We start from the raw sequence: 27802 nt of genomic DNA, 5'->3' as shown, positions 1-27802 counted from the left end.
TGGGTCTCACCTCATCATCCTGATCATTGTCTTTCTTGTTTTTTCTCTTGGCCTTCTTCTTGTCTCGTTTCTTTTGCAGGAAGTTCTCCCAGGGTGTAGGCTGCTGGTCCTTCTTCTCCAGCTTCTTCTTCACCAGTTGCTCTGTCGCCTCCTTCAGGCCTGGAGGGTCAAACACATCACATTTGGAAACTGGCATGTCTTCCTCATGCCATGAGGCTTTTTAACTCCACCCGTGGTAAAAGCCTACATTAAACCAAACCCTCACATTTCATATTACACTATTTTTATTACAGTGTTTACTTTATGTAGCACTATTTAAATATTCTATATTAACACGTTACATTGGGTATTTATGTATTATATTCCTTTAACTTTATTATTGTTTTTTTTTGCAACACAAGGATACTGCTGGAAGTGTGAATTTGCCTATGGGGATGAATAAAGTATCTATCTATGTCTACAAACCAACCTACCAGCTACAGACCTCCCTGATTTCTCTGATTTAAAACACCTCCCAATTTTCAAAAAAATCTACAGCTTTTTCAAATTTAAACAACCAAAAAAATCTCGACTCAAGACCAGTATTTTCATCTATGGCTGCTTTATTTTGAATCGTGATTAAACGACCGCATTAGATTTCTGTTTTGGTAAAAGTTCGACACTTCTGTTTTTTGAATGTTGGAATGTGGACATGATCGAACAAGAACTCTAAAGATTACACCAGAAAAGTAGAAAGCTAAGAACAGCAATAAAAGGGTTCGTACATCTTTTACACGGCCATATTGAGGCACTTTGACAACTTTTAAAGCCAATTTTTCTTTTTTTCCAGTGCCATTTGAAGAAAAAATCTGGTGTGAATCATGTACTTTACAGAGCCACAAATATATCAGTGAATTACATATGCAATTTGTTATCTTGCGTGTGTATTTATCAAGACATGATTTTTAGATCTTAAGTAAATCGCAAATATATTTGAGGCTCTAAAGAGGTTAAGGATGAAGGAAGACTAAATGCAATGTCAAAACGAAGCCACCAGTTAGCAGAGTTGGTGTCAATTTTTTTAGCAGACTTGTTGAGGAACATGGCAACAATTTCAAGCATCTGCAAGCACTTCATCCAAAATTGAAGCACTTTTTAATTTTTGAAAATACAACATTAAAATTCAAGGATTTCCTAGGATTTCAAGCACCCGTACGAACCCTTTGATAAGTTCAAAACCAAATGGATAAATGATCATACTTTTTTAGAAGCATCACAAAAACGGGAGTTAAGCTTTTTGTGAACATTGCCGAGAATACAATGTTTTGCGACATATTGCGACTGCAATGCATCAAAGAGACTCCAGGGAAGTAAGTCAGACAAATTTGATGATTTGATTATGTAGCAAACGAAAACTGGATGCAATGAATAACAAGGTTTTATTCACTGGATTTCTTTTAAAGCACAACCTTTCGTTGAGTCCTGGTGATTCATACTCAGCAACACAACAGTTTGATGTGTCAGACTACCGCTTTCTCCCCTTAAAAACGACGAGCCGTTTAAAATGCATGTACCTTTTGTTTTTGTTTTTCAAATTTAAACAAAAAATCTTGCCTCAAGACTAGTATTTTAGACTACGGCTGCTTTATCTTGAAGTCAGCCTTAATGAACCCAGCTCGAGATTTCCATTTAAGTAAAAGTATACCACTTCCGGTTTCAAACATATAGCATATGTTGTTTTTGTTTTCATATTCTGGAGATGGATCGTGTTTCGCCCGTAAAAATATAGTAAACCATTTTAATGTCAAATGTTGGCATGTATGAACTAGCATCACTTGACATTTACCAATTTGTATTATTTTCTGATTGAGCTTTATGGTCCCTACCTAGAGAAAATTTAATTCAACTGATTTTGACCCAGAATAGAGCAAGAGTTGGACCCAATAAAGCAGTGTCATTGAACACTGTAGATGTGTGCATACAAAATAATAACGAAAAAAATGACAAACTTGATATTTTGTGCTTTTCTTGGCTAATGCCTTACCGGGCACCCACGTGACCTCCATTTCCATCTTGCGGTCCTCCTCCTGTTCTGTCTTTTCCTTGTCCATGAGACCTTGCAGGAGCTGTCGGTACTTCTCCAGCTGATCCTTAGACTTGGTTTTGTTCTCTGTTATCTTGTCTTCTTTCTTTTCTTTCTCGTCTTTCTCCTCTTCCTCCTCATCTTCCTCCACCTCCTCATCTTCGCTGGACGAAGCCAAGTAGGCCTTGAAGTCCATGTCCAGGAGCTCACTTTTGTTGAACTTCCTGCTGAGGGCGCTCACACGGTCTGGGTCTGTTTCGTCCCAGGTCAGCTCGACCTGATTGAACAAAACTACATTTATTGACTACATTTTTAATTTCATTTATTTTGCAAGATTTCCATCTCCATTGATTTTTACTGCTTTCACTAACAATATGACCAACAAAGGGGGTTAGTCCCGCAGTGTACTTTGACCGGCATAGCAAAAATGGAAAAATATTGTAAGCAATGGCAAGCGAACCCGGGTCGCAGTGGTGAGAGGGCCAAAACATAACCTCTAGACCAGCAGTGATACAGATGACATTTGAAAATGCATTCGATTTTGTTCTCATTCACCCACTATTCTCACTCACGCTGTCAGGAACTAATGTTTGAGCATGGAGAAAACAGTAAGTCGTCCTGAAAGATATAAATGAATGCAAAAAAGTATGACGACGAAAACAACTCTTTGGTGTATCGGAATTTGCGTTTATTTAAATCTTTCAGGATGACTTTCTGTTTCCTCCATTCTCGACTGATCTATCATTGCCCTAATATATACAGTAATGGTCGTACACAAATTAATAAATATGTTAGCGTTTACTGTAGCATTAATTACATGCGCCCTATAGTCCAGTGCGCCCTTTGTATAAAAATATGGTAAAATTCTATTTTTAAGAGTGTGCCTTAGGTTTAATAATGAAAAATCAGCAAAGATATTTACTTTGTTTAATTTATTTTAATTTTTTTGTTAAATCTCAAACAGCTTCATCTAACAAAATATGATATTTAATAAGATACTTTACATATTTCCTTGTACGACCTCACGAGCAGATTATACACACAGTATATATATATATATATATATATATATATATATATATATAAATAAAAATAGCTGTTCAAAGTAATAGTAAAATGTGACTAACAAAAAATATCCCTGGTTTTTAATATATTTTTTTATTGTTGCCAGACAGGTTACCAGTAGGTGCAGTAGATTCTCAGAAAACAAACAAGACCCAGCATTCATAATAAGCACGCTCCAAAGGCTGTGCAATTGGGCATATATACTACATATACTACAAACCACGGATATTCTGGTTAGACACTTTGCATTGCTATTATTTTGAACAGCACTTTATATATAATATATACACACACTGTGTATGTAAACACTGTATATATATATATATATATATATATATATATATACATATATGACTGAAAGTTACAGTTATTTGGCTGATCAATGGAAGAAAGCTAAACAATGGAACATTTTTTTTTGCCAAGATGAAATTGGCCAATTTCCTGCAGCACAATAGACAATGTCTATAAAAAAGAAACAACTGGTTTAAAGTACTTGTGAAAGAATTTGTCTCCTATGTCCTGATGCCATATTCTAGATTCCTCTTCCTAGTCACATGAATACCTTTGAGGTGGCGCTGGATGTCGCAGTGAAAAGTTTGGGCGTGTAGGTCGCAAAGTTGACGTCGGTCGCTACATCTTTCGGAGGGTCCTCGAACGTCACGTCATCGGGCACAAACCTGGACAGACCAAGATACACTAAAGCATGAAGGATCTACCGATATGGATTTTTCAGAGCCGATACCAATACTCATTATTAGTATTAAGGGGAGGCAGAAACCGATATCTGGAGCTGATATTCAATCGCTTTAAAAGCTTAAATATTGGCATGAGAATTTTTTAATAATGCAAAAAGAAAACAACAATATTTGTTATGAATTTAAATAAAACGTTAATAGCTTTCTGAAACTTTTTACAGTAAATAAATTACAATTTCAACAAAACTAACTTGACTAATCTTTCACTTAAACCAAAAATTAAAAGTGCTGGAAAAAAACTTAGGCTAAGCAGCAAATCGTATAAAGGTTCATAAATACGAATATAGCTCCCTGATTTTTCTACAATAAACCAATACAACTCACATTATTTAAATAAACTTAAAACAAGAGGAGCATCAAAATTTTAACAGAGCTCGCGAATTGATAAGTGTGGGCACTCCTCTTCTAGAACCAGATTTACGGACTGATTTTATGGTAACAGGCAATCACTCAGCCTTCCAATTTAGCATGCTTTTTATGCTCTCTCTAAATCAAAACACACAAGCTTGATTGACGAACTCATGTTATGATAAGAGCTAATATATCAGTCTCCACCTCAACGTGCTTCTCTAAAACAAGTATAACTACACTTTTTATGCAATCTCGTAATCACGCATGCTTTTCTACCACATACTTTTTAAAAATACCGATTTTATCAGCGGTCTTGATTCACAGTCATGTCGGGATTCAGGAGTTAGCAGATTTGCTCCGCTCTAACGTTATTCTTCCTGCTTCAGTGCGGGGTGGTTAATTTACAAGACTGAGGGAGAGGGAGAAAGAGAGTTTGGGCTGCATCTTTACTTAAATAACCCAGTTTCAAACATATCTAGACAGGCGATCGAATAAATAAAAATGCCGATACTGATATCCGTCAAATTCCCAAATATCGGTGCTGATAATTGATCCACCTCTGTACAACACACAAAGATAATGTGATCAAATTACACCCACACTGTCATTACACTACAGTAAATGACCTGACCAGACTGGGGCATGTTCACAGTTCAGGTGTTCACTACTTGTAGAGTTGCGTTACCTGAGATCCAGAACGGAGCAGCTGCTCTCATACTCTAAGCCGTCACACTCCTGATAGATTTTTGCAGCGGTGGCTGCAGAGTCGCACTCGGCAATGGCGTAGAAATACTTGAGGCGCTTGAACTGGTAGTCGCGCTTCTTCTCTCGGTACAAGCTGGGAAGGTCAACACAACGCTGTTGTTTTCTCCACACCAGCAGAAACCGTACAATGTTTCAGTATTAAATTTGGCTTTTTTTTATTGTGGTTGTTCAGACCTTTGATTTATCACATGCAAAATAAAAATGCCTGAGGATGGTTAAGGTTAATTTGTTTCTCCATTTCAATTTTTTTACATTTTAAATGCATGCATCATTAATATACAAGAACTTAATAGTGACTTTCTATTTTATTCGATTTCCATACAAATAAGTACAGAAACAAAGATCACAATTGTGCAGTACTCATTAATTTCTTATCCCAAACATTGTCTGATGATTTCAGTTAAAATGTTACCCAGATCACATTTTTGGAGTTATAAGTGTTTCACTTAATGGTACATTGTGTCATGTTTGACCAGTAGATGGCACTTTATTGTCTAATGCGAGCAAAAACCAGTGCCTAATGAGCACAGCGTAAGACCAAGATGTCAACAAACATGGTGGCGACTACTAAGTATGTATTCCACTATGTAAAAGAAATAATAAGAATATTTGGAAGAATTAGCATTGGTATATTTCATTTTTTTTTGTGTCCATTATTCAAATCAATGTTTTTTTAATTGAATCTTTGAGGGAAAGGGTTTTATGTGATGTAATGTGTAGTGTAACCAAATATAAGTCAGAAGAAGACTACAAATTACGGAGACTGAAAGTGAGCAAAAACTACAATTTTTCTTCCAAAGTTCACCCAGCCTTTCACAAAGAAAGACAAAAAGAAGGGATTAAAAAAAGAAAAAGAAATACAGAATAAATAAGAAGAAGCAAAAAAGAAAATGGAATAAAAAGAAAAGAAAAAGAAAATAAACCAAAAAAAATGAGAAAAAGAACGAAAAAATTAAAGAAATAAAGGAATTTAAGTAAAAAAGAACAAAAACGAAATAAGATGCAATTCTATCCCAAATTTTCTTTTCATTTTTATATTTTTCTTGAGTTTTACCTTGTCTTTTCCCCCCCTCTCTTTTCTCTTTTCTTTTTTGTCCTTATTTATTAACCATGTTTTCCTTTTTCTTATACCTCTTCTTTTCAAGAGTAACAAGCTGCGTTTTTGTCACTTTGAGTTTCCGTATTTTGTATACATATAATAATATACGCTGTCCCTTTAACTTTCATACTGAGGCGGGAGCTTCAAACTATCGCCAGGGTTTGAGACTTCTCTAATATTTGACCATTTGATGTTTCTGCATTGTGTAGAGCAACTGTGGAGTGCGACAGAGCACAAAGAAGAATACAAACTACGGATACTCAAAGTGACCAAACCACATCATTTTTCCTCTCGGTTTTTTTGCCCAGCCTTTCCCACCGTTTTTGGGGGGTACCCTTAGCAGCAAGGTGGTGACATTTATGTCAGTTCTCTCTAGGTAAGACTCATGTTTTATACCGGCAGAAAGAACAAGCATTTCTAGACCTTAATGAATTATGTTTTTGTTACCACTAAGTAATACATTATGGCACTTTATGGATAAATGTCCCTTTGTTAAAACTCAGATATAAGCAAGATGTTTACTGACTCGCCATTTGAAACGCTAAACAAATGAGACAGAGACAGTCAAATTTTGCGAAACAAATTGAAACCAATAATAGAGATCATCTAGTCTGATGTGATTTTCACCACCAATATTTATCAAATTGGTGGTAACCAGACACACATTTTTGTTAATCTGACATCCGAAAAGCAATTCACATAAAACCTTTTAGCTCCAGTTGGGTATCATAGTCAGACTTTCTGTAAGCTTAAGTCAATGTTTAAAAAAAGGTCGTCTTTCATTTAAAATTCAAAGTAATTTCATGTTGTAAATTTAGAGCGCTGCTGTATGATAAACAATGCCTGATTTTGGCACATAAAAGAAATGAACTTTTAAGTTTTATACTGTTCAAAAATCAGGCTGGAGCAAAGATCAGTTATCATGAAAGTTCAACCAGTAATATCAGTTATTTTATCAGCCCCCTAAAATGATATTACTCTATTTCCTAAGGATAAAATGAACTTGTGATTCGCCTCATTAGCAAAATAGTGGCAGTTCCAGCAGTGCTGATTGAAGGCCGTGAAAGATGGAAAACTAAACATTTGAAAAAATTCCATTAGAAAACTAACACCATCACACTCACCTGTCGTCTGCGGTGTCCTCGTCGGAATCATCTGGCAGTGCCCTGAGCTCCAGCGGGCCCTGGGACTCCTCCATCTGCAGCCTCTCCTTGCCAAACTCTGATGGGTAAATCTGCATCCCAAAAATATATTAAAAAATACTGTGAGTCAATTTTGATGCACCTGATCTTGTTCTTGTGAACTGTGCTGTACAGATAACCCCTGCTCACTTTGGTATGGGAGGAGTCAGGAAGGTGAAATACATCGCAACATAGAATACTGTTCTCAAGTTTGGGGTCGCTTAAGCCCCCTTTCCATTACACAGTTTTCCTCGGCCTCTCCCTGGCTAACCTTTCCATTATTGATCGGTGCTGCGTCTTAATGTCATGTCAGCATCTTATTTTGCGGAATATTCGGCTCAAACAAGAAGCACACTCACACTCGGACAAGTGGCAATGGATGAGCGGGCAGCAGAGCTGGTTATGTATTCGGTAATTAATGTGTGGTTGTTTTTTGTAAGGTGACAATATTTAGGAAACAATGCACCTCATCAGAGACCACAGAGCTGAATTTCATGCAGTAGGCATACTTTCAAAATAGCGTTTATTGGAGAAAGCATTAATCACAAGTACACAACCACACTTTGTTGATGTGGTAAATGAGTATTGTTGTGGCAAATGTCTGGTTTTAATGCAATACCCACATAGGATTACAGACGCTCCCCTACTTGCAACCATTCGACTTACAAAAAACGGTAGATACGAACTTTTCTTTCGGGATGTCGAAAAAGATCCAGAAAATCCTGCTTGTTAGATTTTATATTGTGTGCACCTTTTTCCGAGTACAGGACATTACTTTAGTGCTTCTTTCCGCCGCTACTGGCGTGTGGCGCTGTGAGAGGTCACCCAGCCTCCACCCTGAAGAAGAAATCCAGCTTCCTTTTCCTAGTTCATGTGTAAACATTCTATACTGTATCTCGAGCGCGCTAAGAACTTTGACAATTTTATTGTTTAATATCTCATGCATCCATTCAATATGGTTGGTGTGAAGTGTAAAGAAGAGACGAGCTGTTTGTTTTCAAATGAAAGTGGAATATGAAAGCTTGATGCGGTTGAGTAAATGGTTGGATCGCTTTCTTTCGGCCACTTTTTACCATGGAGGAGAAAGTTGCCTAACTTTTGAAGCTCATCTTCCAAAAGTAAGTTACACTTAACTTTATTTATCTTTAAAGAGCATATTATTTTATGAAATGTTTATTTTTTAGCACAAAAAAATACTGGTTATTTATATAAGCCTTAAACAGTCTTATATAAACCTTAAACATACATTCGATACAAAATATAGCACTGAAGCGACTTATGAACGATCTTGTTCGTAAGTAGGGCAGCGTCTGTATAGAAGCCCATTTCCATTAACCAACACTCCAGTGTACAAATAGTATAATGCATTTGCTAATTGCATTAGAAGGCTAATTAATGGATGACTTGAAAAACTCTCGTGTAATGATGAAAATGGTTACGCTGGTTAGAGAAGCTACAACACTGACCTTTCCTTGACTTAGTAGAGTACCTTGAGCATCACATTTGTGAGTCTGACTAAGCTTTCAGAATGACAAAAAGAGAACTTTCATGTGAAATTGACAGTCTATTCGAGTTTATTGCCAAGAAACATAAGATCTCCTAACAACTGTGTTACTAATACTCCCTTCAGAGAACCATACAAATAGGCTCTAACTAGAGTAGAAAGAGAAGTGGGAGGCCCCGCTGCACAACCAAGCAAAAGTACATTACTCTCAGCTTTGTTAAATCGTGAGCCCAAAACACCAGTGTCAACATCTACAGGGGACTTCAAGATGCTGGACTTCAAGGCAGAGTTGTGGCAAAAAAGCCATATCAGATACGGGTCGACAAAAGGAAGAGATAATATGGGTAACAACACCACAGAGAAATTGGACCACTCACGTAATAAATAAAAGGGTGACATTTTTATGAAAAACACAATATTTTCTGGAACTTTTGAACGGTAGTGTATGCCATCAAAAACAAAATGGATATTAAGGGTTAAAATACTTCTTTTGTTACTACTTAGCTGTCTCCCACTGCACTCTTACCTTGACTGACAGCACAGCGCCCCCTTCTGGCTTGAAGGAATTGAGCATGGCAAGCAGGTCTTTGGCTTTGAGGCGGTCCCAGTCCATGTTGCAGATGGCCAGACGACGCCAAACCTGGAATTAGCAGTAGGTGGGCAGCTGTGTCAGACCTTCATACACTTCATACACTTGAGGCCAGGCTTACCTGCTCGCTGCGTGTGGCGTCCTTGCAGAGCTCTCCCCAGTCGTGCTCAATCTCCTCCTCCTCAGACTGCAGGATGGCCTCAGTCTCATCTTCTTCGTCTTCGTCCGAGCTGGTCTCCACATTACCTTTGCCGCGAGCCAAGTCTGGACCGCTGTCGTCCCCAGAATCCGAGCCTGAGTCTTCGTCCTCTGAGTCGCTACCTTTGGTTTCATCATCTTCTGCCTCCTCCTCCTCATCATCTTGGTCACCTAAAAAATAAGAGTAAAAAATCAAAAAGCTTGTTTGAATGCTTATCTGTCCTGTTTGTGGACTTAAAGCTTTCTATATCTTGAAAGAGCCGATTGGTCTATCCCTTGAGTGGCCTTACTGGTTTGGACTTGCTCTTTCTCTAACTCCTTCTTCTCCTCCTCATCTTCATCCTCATCATTTTCATCTTCCGAGATCTGGTAGAAGCGCCTGAGGTCCTCTGCGGTAGAGTGGTTGACAGGTCGCCCCCGCTTGTCCACAGTGTATTTGACTTTAAAGCGCTCGTCATGGAACATGGACTCAAAACGCTTATCAATGGTGATCTTTCGCTGGCGGTCGGGCATTTCCCAGAAACGTGGATCCCGCTGGACGCGCGTGAAACGCTCATCTGCCGGCGCCTTCCCTTTCTCCTTCATGCTCTTTTGGGATGACATGGCCGCCACCTGACAACAAATTTTTATTTTTTTTCACCTATGAAGCTTTCATTTAGTGCCAGTTAATGCGAATATTTGTGGTGTATTATATATAAATATTATAACTGAATATAAAAAATACCAGTGATTTATATTATGGGAAGAAATGTCAAAATCAAGGCCCACAGGAAAAATTGGGCCAGCAAAAACGTTTTCTGCAGCCCCTGAGATGATCGTGATTCACTATTTTATTATATACATGAGGAATCATTGTGTTTTTTTACAGCACCTTACTTCTCCTTCAAGGAATAGGATTGAATCATTCAATCAACTAAAACTATTTCAGTTGAGTAATGGAAAATTGCAATGATTATTTTTTTTCATTGAAGAAAATTTAGCCTTGATGTTTAGAGAGGACTGTATGCGAGTGTAATAGTGCCGACTATGTTGTATGGTGCAGAGACTTTGAGCCTGAATGCAGATTTGAGAAGGAAATTAAATGTTTTTGAGATGAAGTGTTAGGAGTGACCAGATTGGATAGATTGAGAAATGAAATTGTGAGAGACAGAACTGGAGTAGTAGCGGAACTGAGCAAGCGTGTGGATAAGAGAGTACTCGATTGGTCTGGACACATGGAGAGGATGAATAAGGAGCGAATGTTGAAGAGGATCTACAGAGCAGTAAATGGAAGTAAATGGAAGGAGACCAAGAGGAAGGCCGCGATTGACGTGGATGGATTGTGTTATGAGTGCACTGCAGGAAAGAGGTCTAAATCTAGTGGAAGCTAGAGCTCTTGTTGGTTATAGGAATGAGTGGAGGTGTTGTGAAAGGATAGTGGGATTTTTGGACGTGTTTTAGGGGCTGGGCAAGACACCTGTATTATGCGGCAGTGGTAAATCAGTGAAAGCTGTCGGGCCCTGTTGTTGAACAGAAGAGTGTGTTGTGTCACCATGACCTGAGTGTCATGGCCGCTTTCTTGTGTCTTGTTTCATCTGGAGGGACGAAAGCATGACCAACTTGGGTGCCGAGGTGCTTAACTTGTTTGGGTGTTGGGGCATTAGGGTGGACCATGGTCACATTTTTCGCGTGTTTTTTGCTACTTTTTTCTTTTGTTTGTTTTACTGTATGCATTTGTCTTGCTGACGGTCCGCCCTCTCGAGGGATATGACCAGGGTAGATTGATAGAATTTACCTACCTACCTACCTTTGCTACAATAGAAACTAAAGGATACTGATGATGCCTGAACAATATTGGTATATTTCAGGTTATGAGCATTTTTTAACAAAATAAATATATTTTTGCATTTTGAAAAATAAATATTAATGACAGAATAAATCATTTCAAGATACTGCCTCATTTATCCTATCGTATTTAAATATATTTGTTAGTTTTTCAGTAAGTTCAACTAAGTTCACTAAACTATCATTTACAAAAAAAAAAACAATATTTGATCAGTCTGGCCCTCGGCTTGAAGCCACATATTCTATTCGGCCATTAGTCTGTTTAACTGTTTAACACCCTGATCTAGATTTTAAGACCTAATTACAGGTTCATAATGCAGATGCAAGCTACTGTTTTGTGGAAGGACACAATAAATTCCCTCATAAGTTCATGAAACATGTGAGGTAATAAGTTAATCATTGTAAATCAATATAAACGCCGATTTTTCCTACATTATTTATAATATTTAATTAATACACAAATCGGTCACCGTAGAGAGGATTTGTATTATGTAAACAAGATCTCTCACTTTCAGGTACTCGTTTTATTTTGTTTTTACTCTAACACCCTTTTATGATTTGCTGAATTCTGTTACTTCTGTCGTACTAACAAATCAACTGTAAATATAGAACTGGACATCTGAGAGACGATGTATTTCGGCATAGAAATAAAGAACCGAGGTCATTTAACACATTTTAGCTGTCAACTGTTTTTGGACTGAGATTAAAAAACACTGCCTATTAAATGCCTAAAAAAACAATTTAATATGCTGGTCTTGTACGCTTGTAGTAAATATTTATCCATCCTTCTGAAAATGGTAACGATGTTGCCTGTCTCGTTTAAATAATGGGACTGTTTCTTGACAAAAAAAGAGATGCAACAGGGAGAAAGGGGTGAAAGCGTAAAACTGTATACAAGTGCGAGAAAAACTCGACAAATATAAAATATAAAAGGCTTACCTTTACACAAATATTGTCCAAGGGAGCACACGTGTTTTCCCAGCATGCAAGGCGAGCCTGCACTTCCGGGTAGAGGACTACGGAAACAAAGCAAGATCAAACCGAGCGTTCTAGAATTTTAATTAGAGCTGCAATAGATAGAATTACTGCCTGCGACTGGCTGGCAACCAAATCAGGGTGTACCCTGCCCACTGCCTGAAGATAGCTGGGATGGGCTCCAGCACCCCCGCGACCCTACTGAGGATAAGCGGTACAGATAATGGATGTATGGATGGATAGATAGAATTGCACTTAGAATTAGAATTATAATTAGAATCAGAGTGAAAACTAGAATTAGATTTAGTTTTTATTCCAACAATAAAGTGAACATTGTTTACAACGAAATTCTATCGATCGACCTACCTACCCTGGTCATATCCCTCGAGAGGGGTGACTGACAGCAAGACAAACACATACAAAAACAACTTTTTTTTTAAAAAGTAGCAAAAAACACACAAACTTTTTTGGACCATGGCCAACCCAAATGCCCAAACACCCAAACAAGTTAAGCATCTCGGCACCAAAGTTGGTCATGCTTTAGTCGCTCCAGATGAAATGGGACACAAGAAAGTGGCCATGTCACCCGGGTCAGGGTGACACAACACACTCTTCCGTTCAACAGCAGGGCCCGACAGCTTTCACCGGTTTACCCCTGCCGCATCATACAGGTTTTCTGCCCATCCCTTACAACGAAATTAGACAATCCTGAATAAACTCAATATAAAGACTTAAAAGTAAAAAAATAAGATACAAAGAATGTCAGGATAAGTATTCAAAAAGATTTCCAAGTTAGCGCCTGGAGACTTCCTAAGTTGGAAGTGCATTGGAACTATAGTGCAATAACTTTTAGCAACAATTCAAAATTATTTGATGAATAAGATATGAAATATGAATACACATTTTTCCTTACATAGGCAAAATATAAATTTATAACAGAAGAGAGATGGTGGCCAGGGTGTGAGGAGTCCTTTTCAATGTTGTTGTGCTTGCTAGGCAGCAATGTCCTCCAATGTGGGGAGAGAGCAACCAATCATATGCTGGGATGTGTTGATGAATTTATGTTTTTTTCTCTGTCTGCTGCCATACTCAGCATTCCAGACTGTGACGCCAATATTCTTTCGAAACAATCCTATCCAGCCAAGCACTGGACATCTATTGGACATGATTTAGTCCAAACATAGCCCTTAATCATTAGTTTGTGTTAACTCAGTCAGAAAATAATCATGGTTGTGTTTACATCGACTAATTTGGTCCAAAACTTGTACCCCAAGTGAGTTTTTTTCTGTTTCAACTTTCCAACCAAGTAAAGATGTAGTTTGGCCTACCTTGGCGTCTTTTAATGTCTTATCAACATTACACTGGAGATCAAAATTAGAGAACAATTTACAAATAAATTAATCATTCTGAAAAAATACCATCATCACTGCTCAACAGTTCACAGACTTTTTGTTGCATCTATACCATGCTACGACAAGACTTTTTCACAAAAGGGATAAAACATTTCACAAAAAAAATCCTATATTTTGCCAAAAATGCACTGATCCATATTACGGAACACTTTCAGGTGCCTTCAACTTAATGGTGCTAATCTAGCACACACCGCCAATGTCCTTGATTGCCTGTCAACCCCTATTTAACCAGCATTCTAACGGCCACTTTCACTGACTTGCAAGATGGTGGGCCATTCTAAAGTGAAAGAAAGCCTCCGGCGTCAGGTTGTCCGGAAGGAAACGAAAGTTATGACCCTCTCAGCCATAGCAAAACATGTTGATCGTTCCTAATCTGCGATTTCAAGAATAGTGAATCTTTGCAAAACGACTAAATTATCCAAGTGGCCCAAGAAGGCTGGTCGTTTACGGTAGGCAGATGCAAGAGAGGAAGGTCACGCATTTAATTCATTTGGGTCCGATGGGAAGCAATGTGTTTGGTGAAAGTTTAAACCCGCAGTGTGTAAAACAAAAGGCAGTGAAAGGTGGAGGAGGAATTGTCATGGTTTGGGGCATGTTTTCTGCAGCAGGGGCTGTGCCTCCTGTATAGCTACATGGCCAAGTACACATTTCTCAAACAGAGCATCAATTTTACCCTTCGTACCAAAATCTGTTCAAGTTATTATTGGCTTCAAGTTCCAAGCCATTATTGAGTCTTTTTTTTTGTTCTGCGACATTTCCCACTCATAACCCATCCCAAAAGCCACAGTGGTGAAGCCCTTTGAGATTCCAGTTATTTAGGACTCAACAGCTAAATGTGACTGGACTTGACTGAGGATTAGGTTTCATCGGTGTCATGGCGCTCTCCCGCACGCTAGCTGTGATCCTGCCACGGCCACGTGAGTAATCACACGGGCACGCTGGCGACATAATCCCACACTGGAGATTTTTCATCATTCCCGACCGGCCACGCAGATGTCTTCGATGCTCTGCGGACTGTTGACATGCACGCACGCGTTGACCACTTTGCTGCAGCATTTTACACTGTTGCTACCTTGAGCTAGCAGAATTAAAATGTGACCAATATTTGGTCAACCTAGTTCTGCAAAACAAAATCTACTGGATTCCTTGTAGTTTTCATGAAGTTTTTTTCTAATAAACCCAAGAACTTATTATCAAAACTGATGCCAACAACAGTATTTTTCCGTTATGGGTTTATCCGTTACACGTCAGAAACTCGTTGTCTTGGACCAGTTTTATAAATAGCACACCGGTTGTATGTTTGTAGTCATGAAAAAAATACAATTGTTACGTAAAAAAAACTGTATGGCAAGTTTATTTTTATTCATTTTCATTTATTATTTATTATTATTTTCAGGCAGTTACATTGTTTGTGATCACATGTCGTATAACTTAAATAAGAACAGAATGCTTGAAAGTGTCATGACCAGAATGGAAACATGACCCAATTGCGTGGCGTTTACCACAAGTTTTATTGAAGGAAAGACAAAGGGCTCCGCCCATGATCCGGTGTTCCCTGGACGCAGGAAACAAGTCGCTCTCGTACTCGAATTGTGATCCGAACACGGAAGTGGATCTTCCGTATCGAGCGATGGCGGGGTCAGGGACGGAATAACTGGTCGTAGCCATGACTGGGAGAGCAAGGCGTAGTCGGGGTTGGAATTGAGTCGTAAGCCAGAACGGGAGAGTAGACGTAGTTGGGGACAAAAAGAGGTCGTAAGCCGTGATGGGAGAGCAGACGTGGTCAGGATCAAAACAGGTCGTAGCCGCAGACAGACGGGAGCAAAAACGGGACAGGTGGGAGTCAGGGTTGAAAAAGGCTTGCCTATTATACACTGAGGTTCGCAGACGGACTGACAACAGGGGACTGACAGGACTGGGTTGAAATAGTGACAGGGCGTATATCTCACACGCAACTCATAAACAACAGACAGATAATACTACACACACACACACACACACACACACACACACACACACACACACACATCTCATCTCATCTCATTAGCCGCTTATCCTCATTAGGGTCGCGGGGTATATATATATATATATATATATATATATATATATATATATATATATATATATATATATATATATATATATATACCTTCGTGGTATATGTATACTCACATCACATCTCGTGTTGGATGTCCAAAGAAGCTGAGTGAACGTGCACAGCGTCACATCCAAAGGCCATCCAAGAAGGATAGGTGCAGGAGTGCTGTCAGGATTGCTGCAGGGATTGAAGAGGTGGGGGGTCAGCATGAAAGTACTCAGACCATACACATCAGGAACTTTCACTTTACGGTGTATTCACTTTTGTTGCAAAGGGGTTGAGTTATTGGTGGCTATATTTTGAGTTTTTGAGGTTTAAAATAAATTTACACTGCTATAAAAGCTATACACAGACTACATTTCATTGTGCCAAAGCAATGTTTCTTCTATTTGTTGTTCTACCAACACTGTATTGAAATCTCTTTAAAAATATGTGGGTGTTGAGGGGTGTACTCACTTTTGTCTTTTGTGACATATGACATATAAATACGACGCTCCTGTTTCAATCAGTAGGTATAGATTTCTCTAAATAAACCAAATAATTGAGGTCTGGTGTCAAATCCCAAGGTCTGGTGTTGGTGTGCGTGCTTGCATGTGATGTAATATTTCAACCAGGATTAAGGAATGCCAATGGCACGCCAGCAGGCGACGCCAGATGTTTGGATGAAAAAGCAGCAGCAAGGCCAACAACCTGTAAGAGTGAGTCTAAATTTGTGCATGGGATTTAAAAGGGGAACTGTTGAGGTCACGTTCAACTTGACCCAAGTCGAACTTTTGTCTCATTACATTTGACGAACATCAAAACAGAATTCCAAGAAGATGGTTCTGGTTTTGCTGCGGGGCTGGTACGATGTTATCAGGACCCGGATGACTTGTTGAGCTGTAGGAAACTGTCATTAACGACTGCTGAGAAGCAAAGTCGCAACTTCACTATATCACTAATCATGCCATGTATCATTGGAAAGCTCAAACTCCTGGGATTCAAGATATGCTGACCATTTAAAAATGCACTCATCACAGAAACATCATGATCAGTCTGAAACAAGATACCTAAAAACTAGTTCAACTAGTTCATGTATGCTTATTACACAAATCCAATTTTATAACAAAAAGTTTTTTTTCCCACTATAAGGCGATAAACTATGCGCTATGTCCCTTTAAAAAGGAAACTGGGTGATAACATTTATAATTGAAAGGCTAATTCTATGAAAATATTCATAGAATTAGCAATCGATCATGTAGTGTGCTGGTTATGTAAATCAGTGGTACACAACCTTTTCTGTACCACAGGCCCATCAATATTCTCGGGGTCCGGCCTACTAATAACATTAGTACTGAGATAATAACAATAATAATGATAATAAAATAATAATAATAATAATGACAATAATATCGGCGGGTGGGTGGTTAACAGGTACCTCCCCGGTCCAGAGTTCAATTCCAGCAACCGCAACCTCACCATGCAGAGTTTGCATGTTCTCCCCGTGCCTGTGTGGGTTTCCTCTGGGCACATCGGTTTCCTCACACATTCCAAAAAGTTCAGGCTGATTTGCCGGTCAAAATTATCCCTAGTTGTGAATAAGCAAGTGAGTTGTCTGTGATTGTGTGCCCTGCCACTGGCAGTTCAGGGTGTTACTTGCCCATTGCCAGAAGATAGCTGGGATGGGCTTCCACATAGTGAGGATAATCCGCACAAAAAATGGATGAATAATGGATGAATGATAATTAATAATCACAACAATGTTTAATAATAATAATCATAAATCCACTGTGTAATCACTCGATCACTACAGTTATAGATGGTACAGGAGAAGTCATTAGATATTATCTTTTCACTACGCTATTTTTATTAACAGTACCACGTTGTTCAACGTGGTTTTGGCTGGACTGGTTCCAATAATGCTCCATTAAAATGTTAAGGTTTGCTGCTGAGAGAAAATCGAATGCCTTTTCCCATGGCATCCACAGCGCTGAAAGCGCTGCCTTACGGGTTCTATTCCTGTTTCATCCAATGCTGAGGAAATGTGGTCAGCATTATTTAGCGATGGATCAATCATCGCTTAAATCAGTGCTTCTTAGTGCTCTCTTCTTTTCTGTCACGCCCCCACTTGAAAGAAGCAATCCCCCCCTGTTCCTTCTTACCCGGTCACATAATACTGGTGGGGACAAAATAACGATTGCTTGATATTGGTGGTAACACGTCGCCTCTGTCGATCGAATCTACGCCTTTCGGCTCATTTTTGCTGAAAAAAAAAGTCAAGCGTCTTATCAATGTGGTTGGGTTGTATTGTCTTTATGTGACAGCTTCATTTTTTTGGCTTCGTGCTGTCCGCTGCCAACATTTTTTACATATCAAGCACACTGGTCTTTGATCATCTCCTGCAGTGTTTACAGTGAAGCTAAGCCCTACATACACTTTGTCAAACTTTCTCGTCTTAGTCTTCGGTAGTGGACTTTTGTTTGGCTCTTTACCCCGTTTCTCTCGCACTTAATTCTGGGAAAGTAAAAAAAATTCCCCGAAGTGTAATGCACCTGTGCCCCCCTTGATGGAGCCTCGCACACCCCAGGGGGCTTCTACTATTTGAGAACCACTCGCTTAAGTACAGTAATATCCTACTGCAAAAAGACCCAAAATTTAAGGTTATGTGGGGTTAAAAAATGTGTATATACACAATAAATAGGGTAAAAGAAAAAACAGGCAACTATTTTTCTTTCTGTGTGGCCAGGGACCAATCAACCTACGGCCCGGTACCGGTCCAGGACCTTGTGGTTGCTGAACAATAATGTGAATGATTGCTCGTGAAAATTCAACACTACAGTTGATACAATTGTATTTGACAAATTCTGTCTACCGTGTGCCCACAGAGACCAGGATAGAGACCCCTGCCTTGGAGCGTGTCAAACAACTGGCGACTTACGGTCAGAAAACTGCGGCTTACAAAAAATTTATTTTGGCTTTCATCCTCAAGCAGTGCATTCCACGTGACGGCCGCCGCTGCCTTCTGACTCTCATTCGCGCACACACAGCAAGAGCGATGTGGGGCACCAGTAAATCTCTCGGCTGGCCTGAATCCTGATATTTTTTTGCATGCATGTGTTTGCACGTGAGTGAGTCCCCGCCCCCTATGAACCCATAACACAAAACAAAAACACCACCACGCTGCTCCAAATACGTTTTTTCCCGCAAAGCGGTGTGCAGGAGCCGGACTCCATCACATCAGCATGCGTGGCCTCCTGGAGAGCAGCTGGCGGCGCTTTGGCCCCGCAGGGCGCGGCTCCTACGACTGGGTGACCCCGGCGCCTTCTGGCCTTGAGCAGCAGGTGAGCCCAGACACTGGAAACTATTTTGTCATAAAATTTGTGACAATCCTAGTAATGAACTGTCACCAAAATATACGGGGTGTGATAACTTTTGGCTTCGTACGCGCTTTGATTATGACTTTAAAAGACAGTGAGTGTGTTCAATAAGCTTTAACCCATGGTTGCATAAATGAGGTCAAAAATGACCCCATGGGTTGGTATTGTTTAAAATATTTATGGAAAAATAGGTTGTAATGTCATATTCTAGGTATTCCTCATAAAACATGTTAATGACACGATGCCATGAGTATTGCATTAATTGTTGTCCCCACTCATGGAAGAGTGGATGCACTGATAGGTCACTCATCCGAAGGTTAAGGGTATGTGCCCTACATTCAGCGTGTACAATAGGGTTGTCAAACTCATTTTCACTGAGGGCCTCATCAGTGTAATGGCTGTCCTCAAAGGGCCTGATATAATTTGTGAATGTAGCCAAATATGATTTGTATGTAAAATAAATGTAACTCTTCATGTAAAGTAACTTATAACATACTTATGATTCAAATCACAAAGAACATTTGCATAGAAAAAAAAATGTCATGACATATACATGATATGTTAAAAATTAAATAAAGTGATACCTCTACAGACGAGCGACTCGAGATACAAGATGTCTCATCTCATCTCATCTCATTAGCCGTACCGCTTATCCTCATTAGGGTCGCGGGGGGCCTGGAGCCCATCCCAGCCATCTTCGGGCAGTGGGCAGGGGACACCCTGAACTGGTTGCCAGCCAATTGCAGGGCACGTGGAGACAGACAACTCATTCGCTCATTCACACCTAGGGACAATTTCGAGGAAATGTTTTGCTGACACATGTGAGAAAATCCAAGTTGAGAGAATTTCCAGACGTTGCCACTAGAGGCCAGGGCTTTAAAGTCATTTTATTATCATCTTATCTATTTTAATGCTGTATTTGTATGTTCTATTACTTCTTTAATGTGTTTTTAGCAATCAAGTCAAGTCACATAGAGAGCAACAGAAAGAATTCAGGGCAGTACGAAACTTACAAACTCAGGGCGGAATCATTTAGTTTGATTGTTACATTTTACAGACTCAAAAAATTACAAATACAATCTAAATAAAAAATAACAAGAAGAAAATTCCCAAAAGAAAATTTTCTACTGATAATTTATTGAGGGGAAAAAATGTCTGCATCGCAACTCTGCTCACAGAAAGACAGTGCATTTGAGGCGTTCTCCTTGTTGTCCCATTTGTGTATGGCGGATCAGAATTCGTGTTGATTGCGCGAGATGAGAAGATTTACCGCAGCCTCAGTTCATCATCAACAAGGATCAGCAAGCATAGCAACTCATCAACAGAATTAATAGCACTTGCCCCAACAGTATTGACACAAAGAGAGTGTACCTAAGAAAACGTCTGCTGAGACCAGACACTAATGTCAAACACACAAGTAGAGTTACTTAAATTATTTTGGGCACAAAACCAATACAATAATTGATCCCGCATTATTGCCAGGGTTTGTTGGAGGCCAACTTTTTAAGCGCGTGAACAGAGCTTGCGGCTGATAGCGAGAGCCACCGGATTACTTTTTAAGAGCGCTTTAATCAACGCGAATTAATCTGCACACTTTGATGTTGACACAGTTGGTATTCCTACTAACCCACTTTGACTATCCATACATGTGTTTTACGTTTTGTTTCCACTATGAAAGTAAGATAAAAGACAACATTATGAGACACTGTAGTTTTTAGTAACCTTTAGTTGTGCAGTGGTACAGGTATTGGAAGTTGGGTTTGGCGGTAAGATCCTAAGCCAGTATTTGGATTGGATCGATACTATAGTCCTAGGATCAATAGTTAACTTTTTTACCAATTACTTTGGAGATAGTGCAGCCCTCCTCTCTCTCACTCAGTGTCTTTGGTTACTCTAAGTTTATGCCTGAGCGTATAACTGAGAGGCACACGTTTAGCCCCTCTCCCTACCTGGGCATTGGCTGCATCCTGCCTGCCAGGCGGAAAAGAGAGAAAAATCTATGTACCTTCACTACCAGGGGCTAAAAATGGCAGAGGAAGGCAGGAAGTGCAGCGCAAAATTATTTTTTCAACTTCAGCAAAAGGTGTTATTCGTAAGGTAAAGTGGTTTGCTACTGTGTCAACACCACACATTTAAAAAAACATAAAAAAGCTCACTTTTCACTTTCCAAATTGTAAACATGTTACAGTTCTGTTGTCACCCTGGCAGCGGAGCCAATGAGAGACGGTTGACTTTTTATTGTGCAATGGTAGATGCTTTGGTTCTAAAACTGGCCCAATACTGATAAACTGATATCTTTAGGTGGGCAGCACGGCGGCGCAGTGGTTAGCACGTGTGCGGCACAGTTCTGAGGTCATGAGATCGAACCATCCTGTGTAGAGTTTGTATGTTCTCCCCGTGCTTGCGTAGGTTTCCTACCACATTCCAAAAACAGGGATGTCAGGTTAATTGGCCACTCTGAATTGTCACTAAGTGTGAATGAGCGAGTGAGTTGTGTGTCCCTGTGTGCCCTGCGACTGGCTGGCAACCAGTTAAGGGTGTCCCCTGCCCACTGCCCAAAGATAGCTGGAATGGGCTCCAGCACCCCCGCGACCCTTCTGAGGATGAGCGGTGCAGATAATGAATGAATTAATGATATCTTTAGGTCCCACCCAAAACCTACGAATAATATTATAATTTCCACTTGGTTGTGTATCAACAGGGCTTCAACTGGAACGACCTGGGTGAGGACAGAAAGTACGAGCTGCTGCTGTATGTGGTCCTGCCATTAGTGGTGGTCCTTTTGCTGGCACTGCTGGCGGTCTCAGTGTCCCGTCGCTGCCGGGCCTCAGCTTCCAAACTGGGCCTGGCAAACGTGATCGCGCTGGATCTTCAGGACGCCGAGAGCAGCGCAAACTTGCTGTCGTCGCTGAGCCGCGGAGCAGAGCGCCATGCCAGCACCAGCTCGACGAGCTCGGACGGGGTCTTCGTCATGGTCTACCTGCCGCCCCCCTACGAGGAGACCCTCAGCAAGATCACAAGGGCCGCAAGCCTCAGTAGCTCCAGGGACACCGAGTCCATCAAGATCGAGGACCTGGAGGCCAAGCTATGCCCGGAGATCAGGTCCAGCGGGCGCTACGTATGACCAGGCTCTCTTATTTGTTCCTGATCTCAGTCATTGTTGTAGATCAAAGCCCATGTTTGCTTTCAAAATGCTTCAAGGACTCCTACCTTCATTTGTGAGGTTTTTTTGTTCCCTGACCAAATTCCAGTTTCCAACAACTTGTACTGTGGACTCCCGCTTTTTGCAGGAATAGGGACCAGGTCCGTGTATAGTTGACGACCAATATAAGTGCTTTCATAAACAAAACAAAGTTTAAACATCGGGATGAGCATCCAATAAAAAATACACAACTTGCAAAATATTGACAAAGCCTCCACATTAGGTGAGCAATCAATGAAACTGACCTTCACATGTTGATGTCACGTCATTACATTGTATTAAGATTGTTGACCCTGGACTATACACACGAACACCTTCAACTGGATAGACACACCCTTTTGGTAGATATGTGTCAACCAAAGATGTTCTTCATCTTCATCCTCTGTATGGTGTCGGGTTGTTTGTTGAGCTTTACTGCCCCCTGCTGTCCAACTGTCAATAAAGGAATCCAGTGGGAAAATATTTTCAATTTGTGATTCTGCATTATCCAAGAACATGGTGAAACAAAACATAGTACATTTTTTATTTTTGAGTGAACTATTTCATCTTTGAATCCGCCTTGTAATAAATTCATTTACATACATCAATAATTTGAATTTAGATAAAAAGATATACTGAATGCCAAAGTCCTTTACTTGGACAAAGAACCTTTTAAGCCTATATTATGTCATAAAAACAAAGGACTAACTAACGCAATAACCACAAAGTTTGTTTTTCAGTAAAAATGTGGAAGCCACAAGTCATGCAATGAGGTTTGTACAATGTGATTTTGGAACAAAATCGTTTTTCCAAAGTGATTTAAATCTAGTTTTAGAATTGTCACACACCGCTGCCTATCAATGCCAAGGTCCGGCTCATCTCTTAAGAGCGGGATGACGCTTTACACTGAAAAACAACGACGGCTGGATGATTAAGGTGCTGTATCTGAGTCAGATCAGGAGGCTTATCCTGCTACAGGTAACCCTGGATACCAGTACTATCTGTTTCATGTAGGGGAGCAAATAGTTTTAATACTTGTTCACACTGTTTTATTATTCATCAATTATTTGCTTGAAATAATACACTGATGATCAACTGAATTAAACTTTTGAAGCTTTACACCATTCTAAAATGCCAATCCCTGACTCAAACACTATTAACAAAGTGCAAGGATCAGGCCTACAGAGGGTACCAAAAGGCAGACAGAGCGGCCCGCGCGCCGTCCTTTGTTAGCCGCACCTGAATAATCAACAAAAAACGTATTTAAGGACTGTGGTGGCAGCAGAGGCTGTCAAGTCATTGTCTTTCACTTCCATTTGCATTTCCATTTCCACACCGAGTTTGTTTTTGGTTTCTGCTTTTGGGTTGGGTAATTTGTTAGTTGTCCCCTTGTTTATTTTTTACTTCGTTCCAGATTTTGTTGTTAAATACCATGTTTTTTTTTTTAGAACACCTGCCTCTGTTTCTGCTTCATTACATTTTGGCCCACCCAAAATTTGGTGAAGGTTTTGTGACAATGAGCTCTCTGTGAGAATGACAGTAAAGGGTTGTGCTTCAACCAGCAGACCCTCCAACCCAGTGAAAATGGCTGACTGCATACCTTTGTATGTACAACTGTTGTGACGCTTCACTTGTGACTTTTTTTAGACATGCTTGTGATAGCGATGCAAGTAGCATTTATCAAGTGAAACGCATTTGAATTGCTTGATTACTTCGTACTTAGTACTCAAACTCAAACATCGGAAACATAACTGAAAAAGACAAAACACAAGTTCGAACGCCATGGATTTTTCTTCGAATATTTTAAAACTTCGATTGCAAGTCTAGTCTTTGAATGCATTGCAAGTCCAGCAAGAAATGGTAGTGGTTGCTTTGTATAGAAGATGCACAGTGAAAATCACACCATAAAATATATTATTTCATAAGAAAAGGCATAGTTAGTGCTCTAAAGGTAAAATATTAATGCCAATAGTTTAGTGTGAAAAGGTTTAAAATCATGTAGATTTGTCCTTTGAAGTAATTAATACATAAATGTATATTAAACTCACATTAACTGTAAGCAATACCGGAGAAGAGTTATAGTTTCCAATCAGTTGATATCTTATGAAATGAAAAATTATGCAAATAACTACAAATTTGAAATATATGCATATGCTACTGTAAGTTTATTTACTGGCATTATCATAACGAAGTACAACATCGGCCAGAAATTAGTTCAGACCTTTGAACAGCTGTACGGCAATGCAAAATGTACAATACTGATCTTTGGTACCAATTTTAAACCATAGGCCGTGTGCAACAAGGCTGCGTTCTATCTCCACTTTTATTCAACATCTTCCCGTAAAGGACCATGACCTAAGCCCTAAACCAACATACAGGTACAGCCAGCATTAAAGGAACACAACCTCACCAACCTCCATTTTGCAGATGATAATGCCGGACTGGCAGGAGAAGAACAGGAACTCAGAGTTCTAGTCAATGGCGTTGGAAAAGCATCAACCCAGTATGGGATGGAAATCAGCACAGAAAAACGAGAGTAATGACCGAAAATCCCCAAGGTATCACCACAAACTTTACCATCAACCACAAAGATTTTGAATGTGTCATCAAATTCAAATATATTAAGCTGACACATCAGAAGAGGGGTCAGAACCAGAAATCATGGCCAGGATAGCTCAAATCACAGCCGGACTTACCAGACTTATAACTAAGTGAAATCAAAGATCAGACTCATGCAAGCGCTGGTTACTTCCATCCTACTCTAGGCTTGTAAGACATGGACTCTTATAGGAAAACTGGAAAGAAAATCCAGGCCACGGAGATCCGATGCTACAGGAAACTTCTCAAAATCAGCAAAAACGCCCGTGAGATGAACAAACAGTCCACAACAGCGTCAGATGGCACATTGGACCCTACGAAGAACTGTTGTCAAGCTCATTCTTCAGGGCATAGTCATAAGAACTGGGCCAGCAACATCAAGGAATGGACTGGTGTCAACTTTGCCAACACCCAAATACAGGCCCAGACCCGTCAGTAGTGAACGAGCTTACCAGAGTTACATCCTCAGTGGTGTCCTACCGATTCAGGCGGTTAAGGGATCGGTGAACTGTGAACATTTTGTTTGTCTCAAAAGTATATCTTACTATGTATTATTGTTATTTTAGGTGTGTTAAAGTGTTAAATTTGCTATGCTCTGATCGATGATGCAGTGTTAGTTAGTTACAATAAATAGACTAAAGATTATTTCTTTACAGGTAATTAACCAATTATTTAAGAATTATTATTGTTCCACTTAAATGTTGATATTGAATGCAGAATAAGCATTTTTTTATTGAGATGAATGAAAACAAAAATAACAAACAGCAATTTGATAGAAACCCAAGTGAAATAATGCAACAGTTGACGTAAATTCTGGGTGGGCATCATGACTGAAGGTGTCAGGCCAGGATGCATACCTATTTGTCCTACACGCCGTCAATAGCAGCTAATCTACGCCTTGGTCGGTGGAAATCTGCTGCACACTTTTAAGACAAGTTTGTGGAAAAAGAGCAAAGAGAAAAGAAAAAACAGCCAACCTCAAAAATATCTCATCAAATAGGCTTTTTACATTTGTTACCATTTAAAAACTAGAAACCCCTTGCCTCACGGACAATCATTAAGTAAATTGGTGGCTTCAAAACACTCCTTCCTGGCCATCCGGAATATACTCCTGTAGAGTGAAAAGAAGGAAATTGATCAATGGCAAATAATCATCATGAAAAAATGGGATGTAGAACTTATATCAAAGAGTTTATCAAATGTTGGATCAGTTTCGAGGCTCAGATGAAGGAGGGGAAAGCTGTTCATTAATCTCAGTGTTTTATTTTTCCATGCAACTTTCCTATATGTTGTAATCTATTGAAGAGAAAGAAGTGTTGTGTTTTTTGTTTTTCATTCTATTTTTTATGTTTATTAATATGTTTTGAGGTTTGTTTAAGTCAGGAGATTGCATCCTGAAACTATCAAAACTACTTGCGACATGTTCGGAAACAGGTCCATCAGTTTTCTACACACTTTCAGAATAAGGATGACTAAGAACTTAAAGGGACAGTGTGTAATATAAAAACAAGTTCTTAAAAAGCAGAAGAAAGAATACAAACCATGGAGACTCAAAGTGACCAAACTGCACAATTTTTTTCTTTTTTTTTGCCCAGCCTTTTGCACGGTTTTTGAGGACCCGTAGCAACGAGATGGCTGAAAATCATGACAGCTCTTTGGTGAGCCTCATGTTATGTAAAATAAATGTAAATTTCTCAATTTACAAGTCTTTAAAAAATGCATGTTCATATGATAGGTAATTTATTTTTGCTTATTATGTAAATCAATATTATTGTTGTTTTTTTTTACTTTGAATTTTTTTATTACCACCAGGAGGCACTAAATAATACACACTGTCCCTCTAAATCAGGAATGGGCAAACCTTTGAGTCATGGGACACATTGTGTTGAAAAATTGGCAAAATGGCTGGGAGAAAAAAAAACTATTTTTTCTATTTATAAATAGCCTTAAATCCAAAACCCCAGCAATACACGAGGGAAGCAGATAATTCATTTTTTCTCACATTGTAGCTGCCATTTTCAAAAGACAAATCTCTATTTTTGGCAATTATTTTTAGGGCATTTTTTTTACACGTTACATTCAGACAAAATAAAAGGTGATTAGAAAAGGGAGATAAGTCTTTTTGGAGCAATGAAGATCTGCATTCATGAATAAAAAGCATGCAGACATTCACAAGTACATGGTATATTTCTTTTTTTTGTTGATAAATAAACCATTTAATTTAGTTGGTTTTGAAACGTATAGCGCTACCCCAGAGTGCCATGTCTAATCTCTCTGCAAACAATGTTCACTAAGTGTCATGATTACCGATTAGTATCACCTGGGCCCGCTCGTTGGCGCCAGCCGCTACAGACTACCTGATTGGTTCCCTGTCCTTTTTTAAACCCAGTCCTGTCACTCTCCGGTTGTCAGACCGTCTGCCAACCTCTGTTGTTACAAGGCAAGCCTTTTCGACCCTGACTCCCGCCTGTCCTGTTTATGCACCCGTTTTTGCACCTGACCGTTCCTGATCTCCCCGTTTGTCTCCGGCTACGACCAGTTTTTGATCCCGACCACATCTTCTCTCCTGTCCCGGTTTACGACCCATTTTTAATCCTGACCACGTCTGCTCTCCCGTCCCGGCTTACGACGCGTTTTTGATCCCGACCACGTCTGCTCTCCCATCCCGGCTTATGACCCATTTTTGATCCAGACCACGTTTTTGCTCTCCTGTCCCGGCTTTCGACCTGTTTTTCCGTCCGTGACACCGCCGTCTTTCGCTATGGAAGATCTTCTTCCGTATTCGGATC

At 39.7% G+C, this 27802-nt stretch overlaps 2 protein-coding genes across 2 annotated transcripts in view; one reads left to right on the top strand and one right to left on the bottom strand.

Moving 5' to 3' along the window:
* esf1 (ESF1 nucleolar pre-rRNA processing protein) overlaps positions 1 to 26057 on the bottom strand; it is a 36643-nt gene extending 10586 nt beyond the window's left edge. The window contains exons 1-11 of the mRNA XM_088342336.1: positions 22682 to 26057; positions 15953 to 16055; positions 12333 to 12409; positions 9860 to 10181; positions 9493 to 9740; positions 9309 to 9422; positions 7222 to 7331; positions 4919 to 5071; positions 3690 to 3804; positions 2024 to 2339; positions 11 to 159 (exon numbers count right to left, since the gene is read on the bottom strand). Of these exons, the coding sequence (XP_088198462.1) occupies positions 11 to 159; positions 2024 to 2339; positions 3690 to 3804; positions 4919 to 5071; positions 7222 to 7331; positions 9309 to 9422; positions 9493 to 9740; positions 9860 to 10172 (1518 nt within the window). The 5' untranslated portion in view covers positions 10173 to 10181; positions 12333 to 12409; positions 15953 to 16055; positions 22682 to 26057. The remainder of the gene's footprint in view (positions 1 to 10; positions 160 to 2023; positions 2340 to 3689; positions 3805 to 4918; positions 5072 to 7221; positions 7332 to 9308; positions 9423 to 9492; positions 9741 to 9859; positions 10182 to 12332; positions 12410 to 15952; positions 16056 to 22681) is intronic.
* Positions 14646 to 22913, top strand: LOC148361597 (uncharacterized). Its single transcript, XM_088342339.1, has 3 exons — positions 14646 to 14697; positions 18743 to 19198; positions 21936 to 22913. The coding sequence occupies exons 2-3, from the start codon at positions 19100 to 19102 to the stop codon at positions 22356 to 22358; spliced, it is 522 nt and encodes a 173-aa protein (XP_088198465.1). The 5' UTR covers positions 14646 to 14697; positions 18743 to 19099; the 3' UTR covers positions 22359 to 22913.
* Positions 26058 to 27802: the final 1745 nt, after the last annotated feature.

This window comes from Urocampus carinirostris, chromosome 8 (assembly GCF_059441175.1).
Source record: "Urocampus carinirostris isolate Australia breed hairy pipefish chromosome 8, RoL_Ucar_1.0, whole genome shotgun sequence".
In the NCBI taxonomy this organism is placed as follows: Eukaryota; Metazoa; Chordata; class Actinopteri; order Syngnathiformes; family Syngnathidae; genus Urocampus; species Urocampus carinirostris.
The sequence above is the reverse complement of the archived record's forward strand: the minus strand, read 5'-3'. Positions and strand labels throughout refer to the sequence as shown.

Excerpts from the sequence above, each read along its gene's own strand:
- LOC148361597 (XM_088342339.1), top strand. The coding sequence starts at position 19,100 with ATGCGTGGCCTCCTGGAGAGCAGCTGGCGGCGCTTTGGCCCCGCAGGG. Across the intron at positions 19,199-21,935 it reads CTTCTGGCCTTGAGCAGCAG|GGCTTCAACTGGAACGACCT; the intron begins GTGAGCCCAGAC and ends GTGTATCAACAG.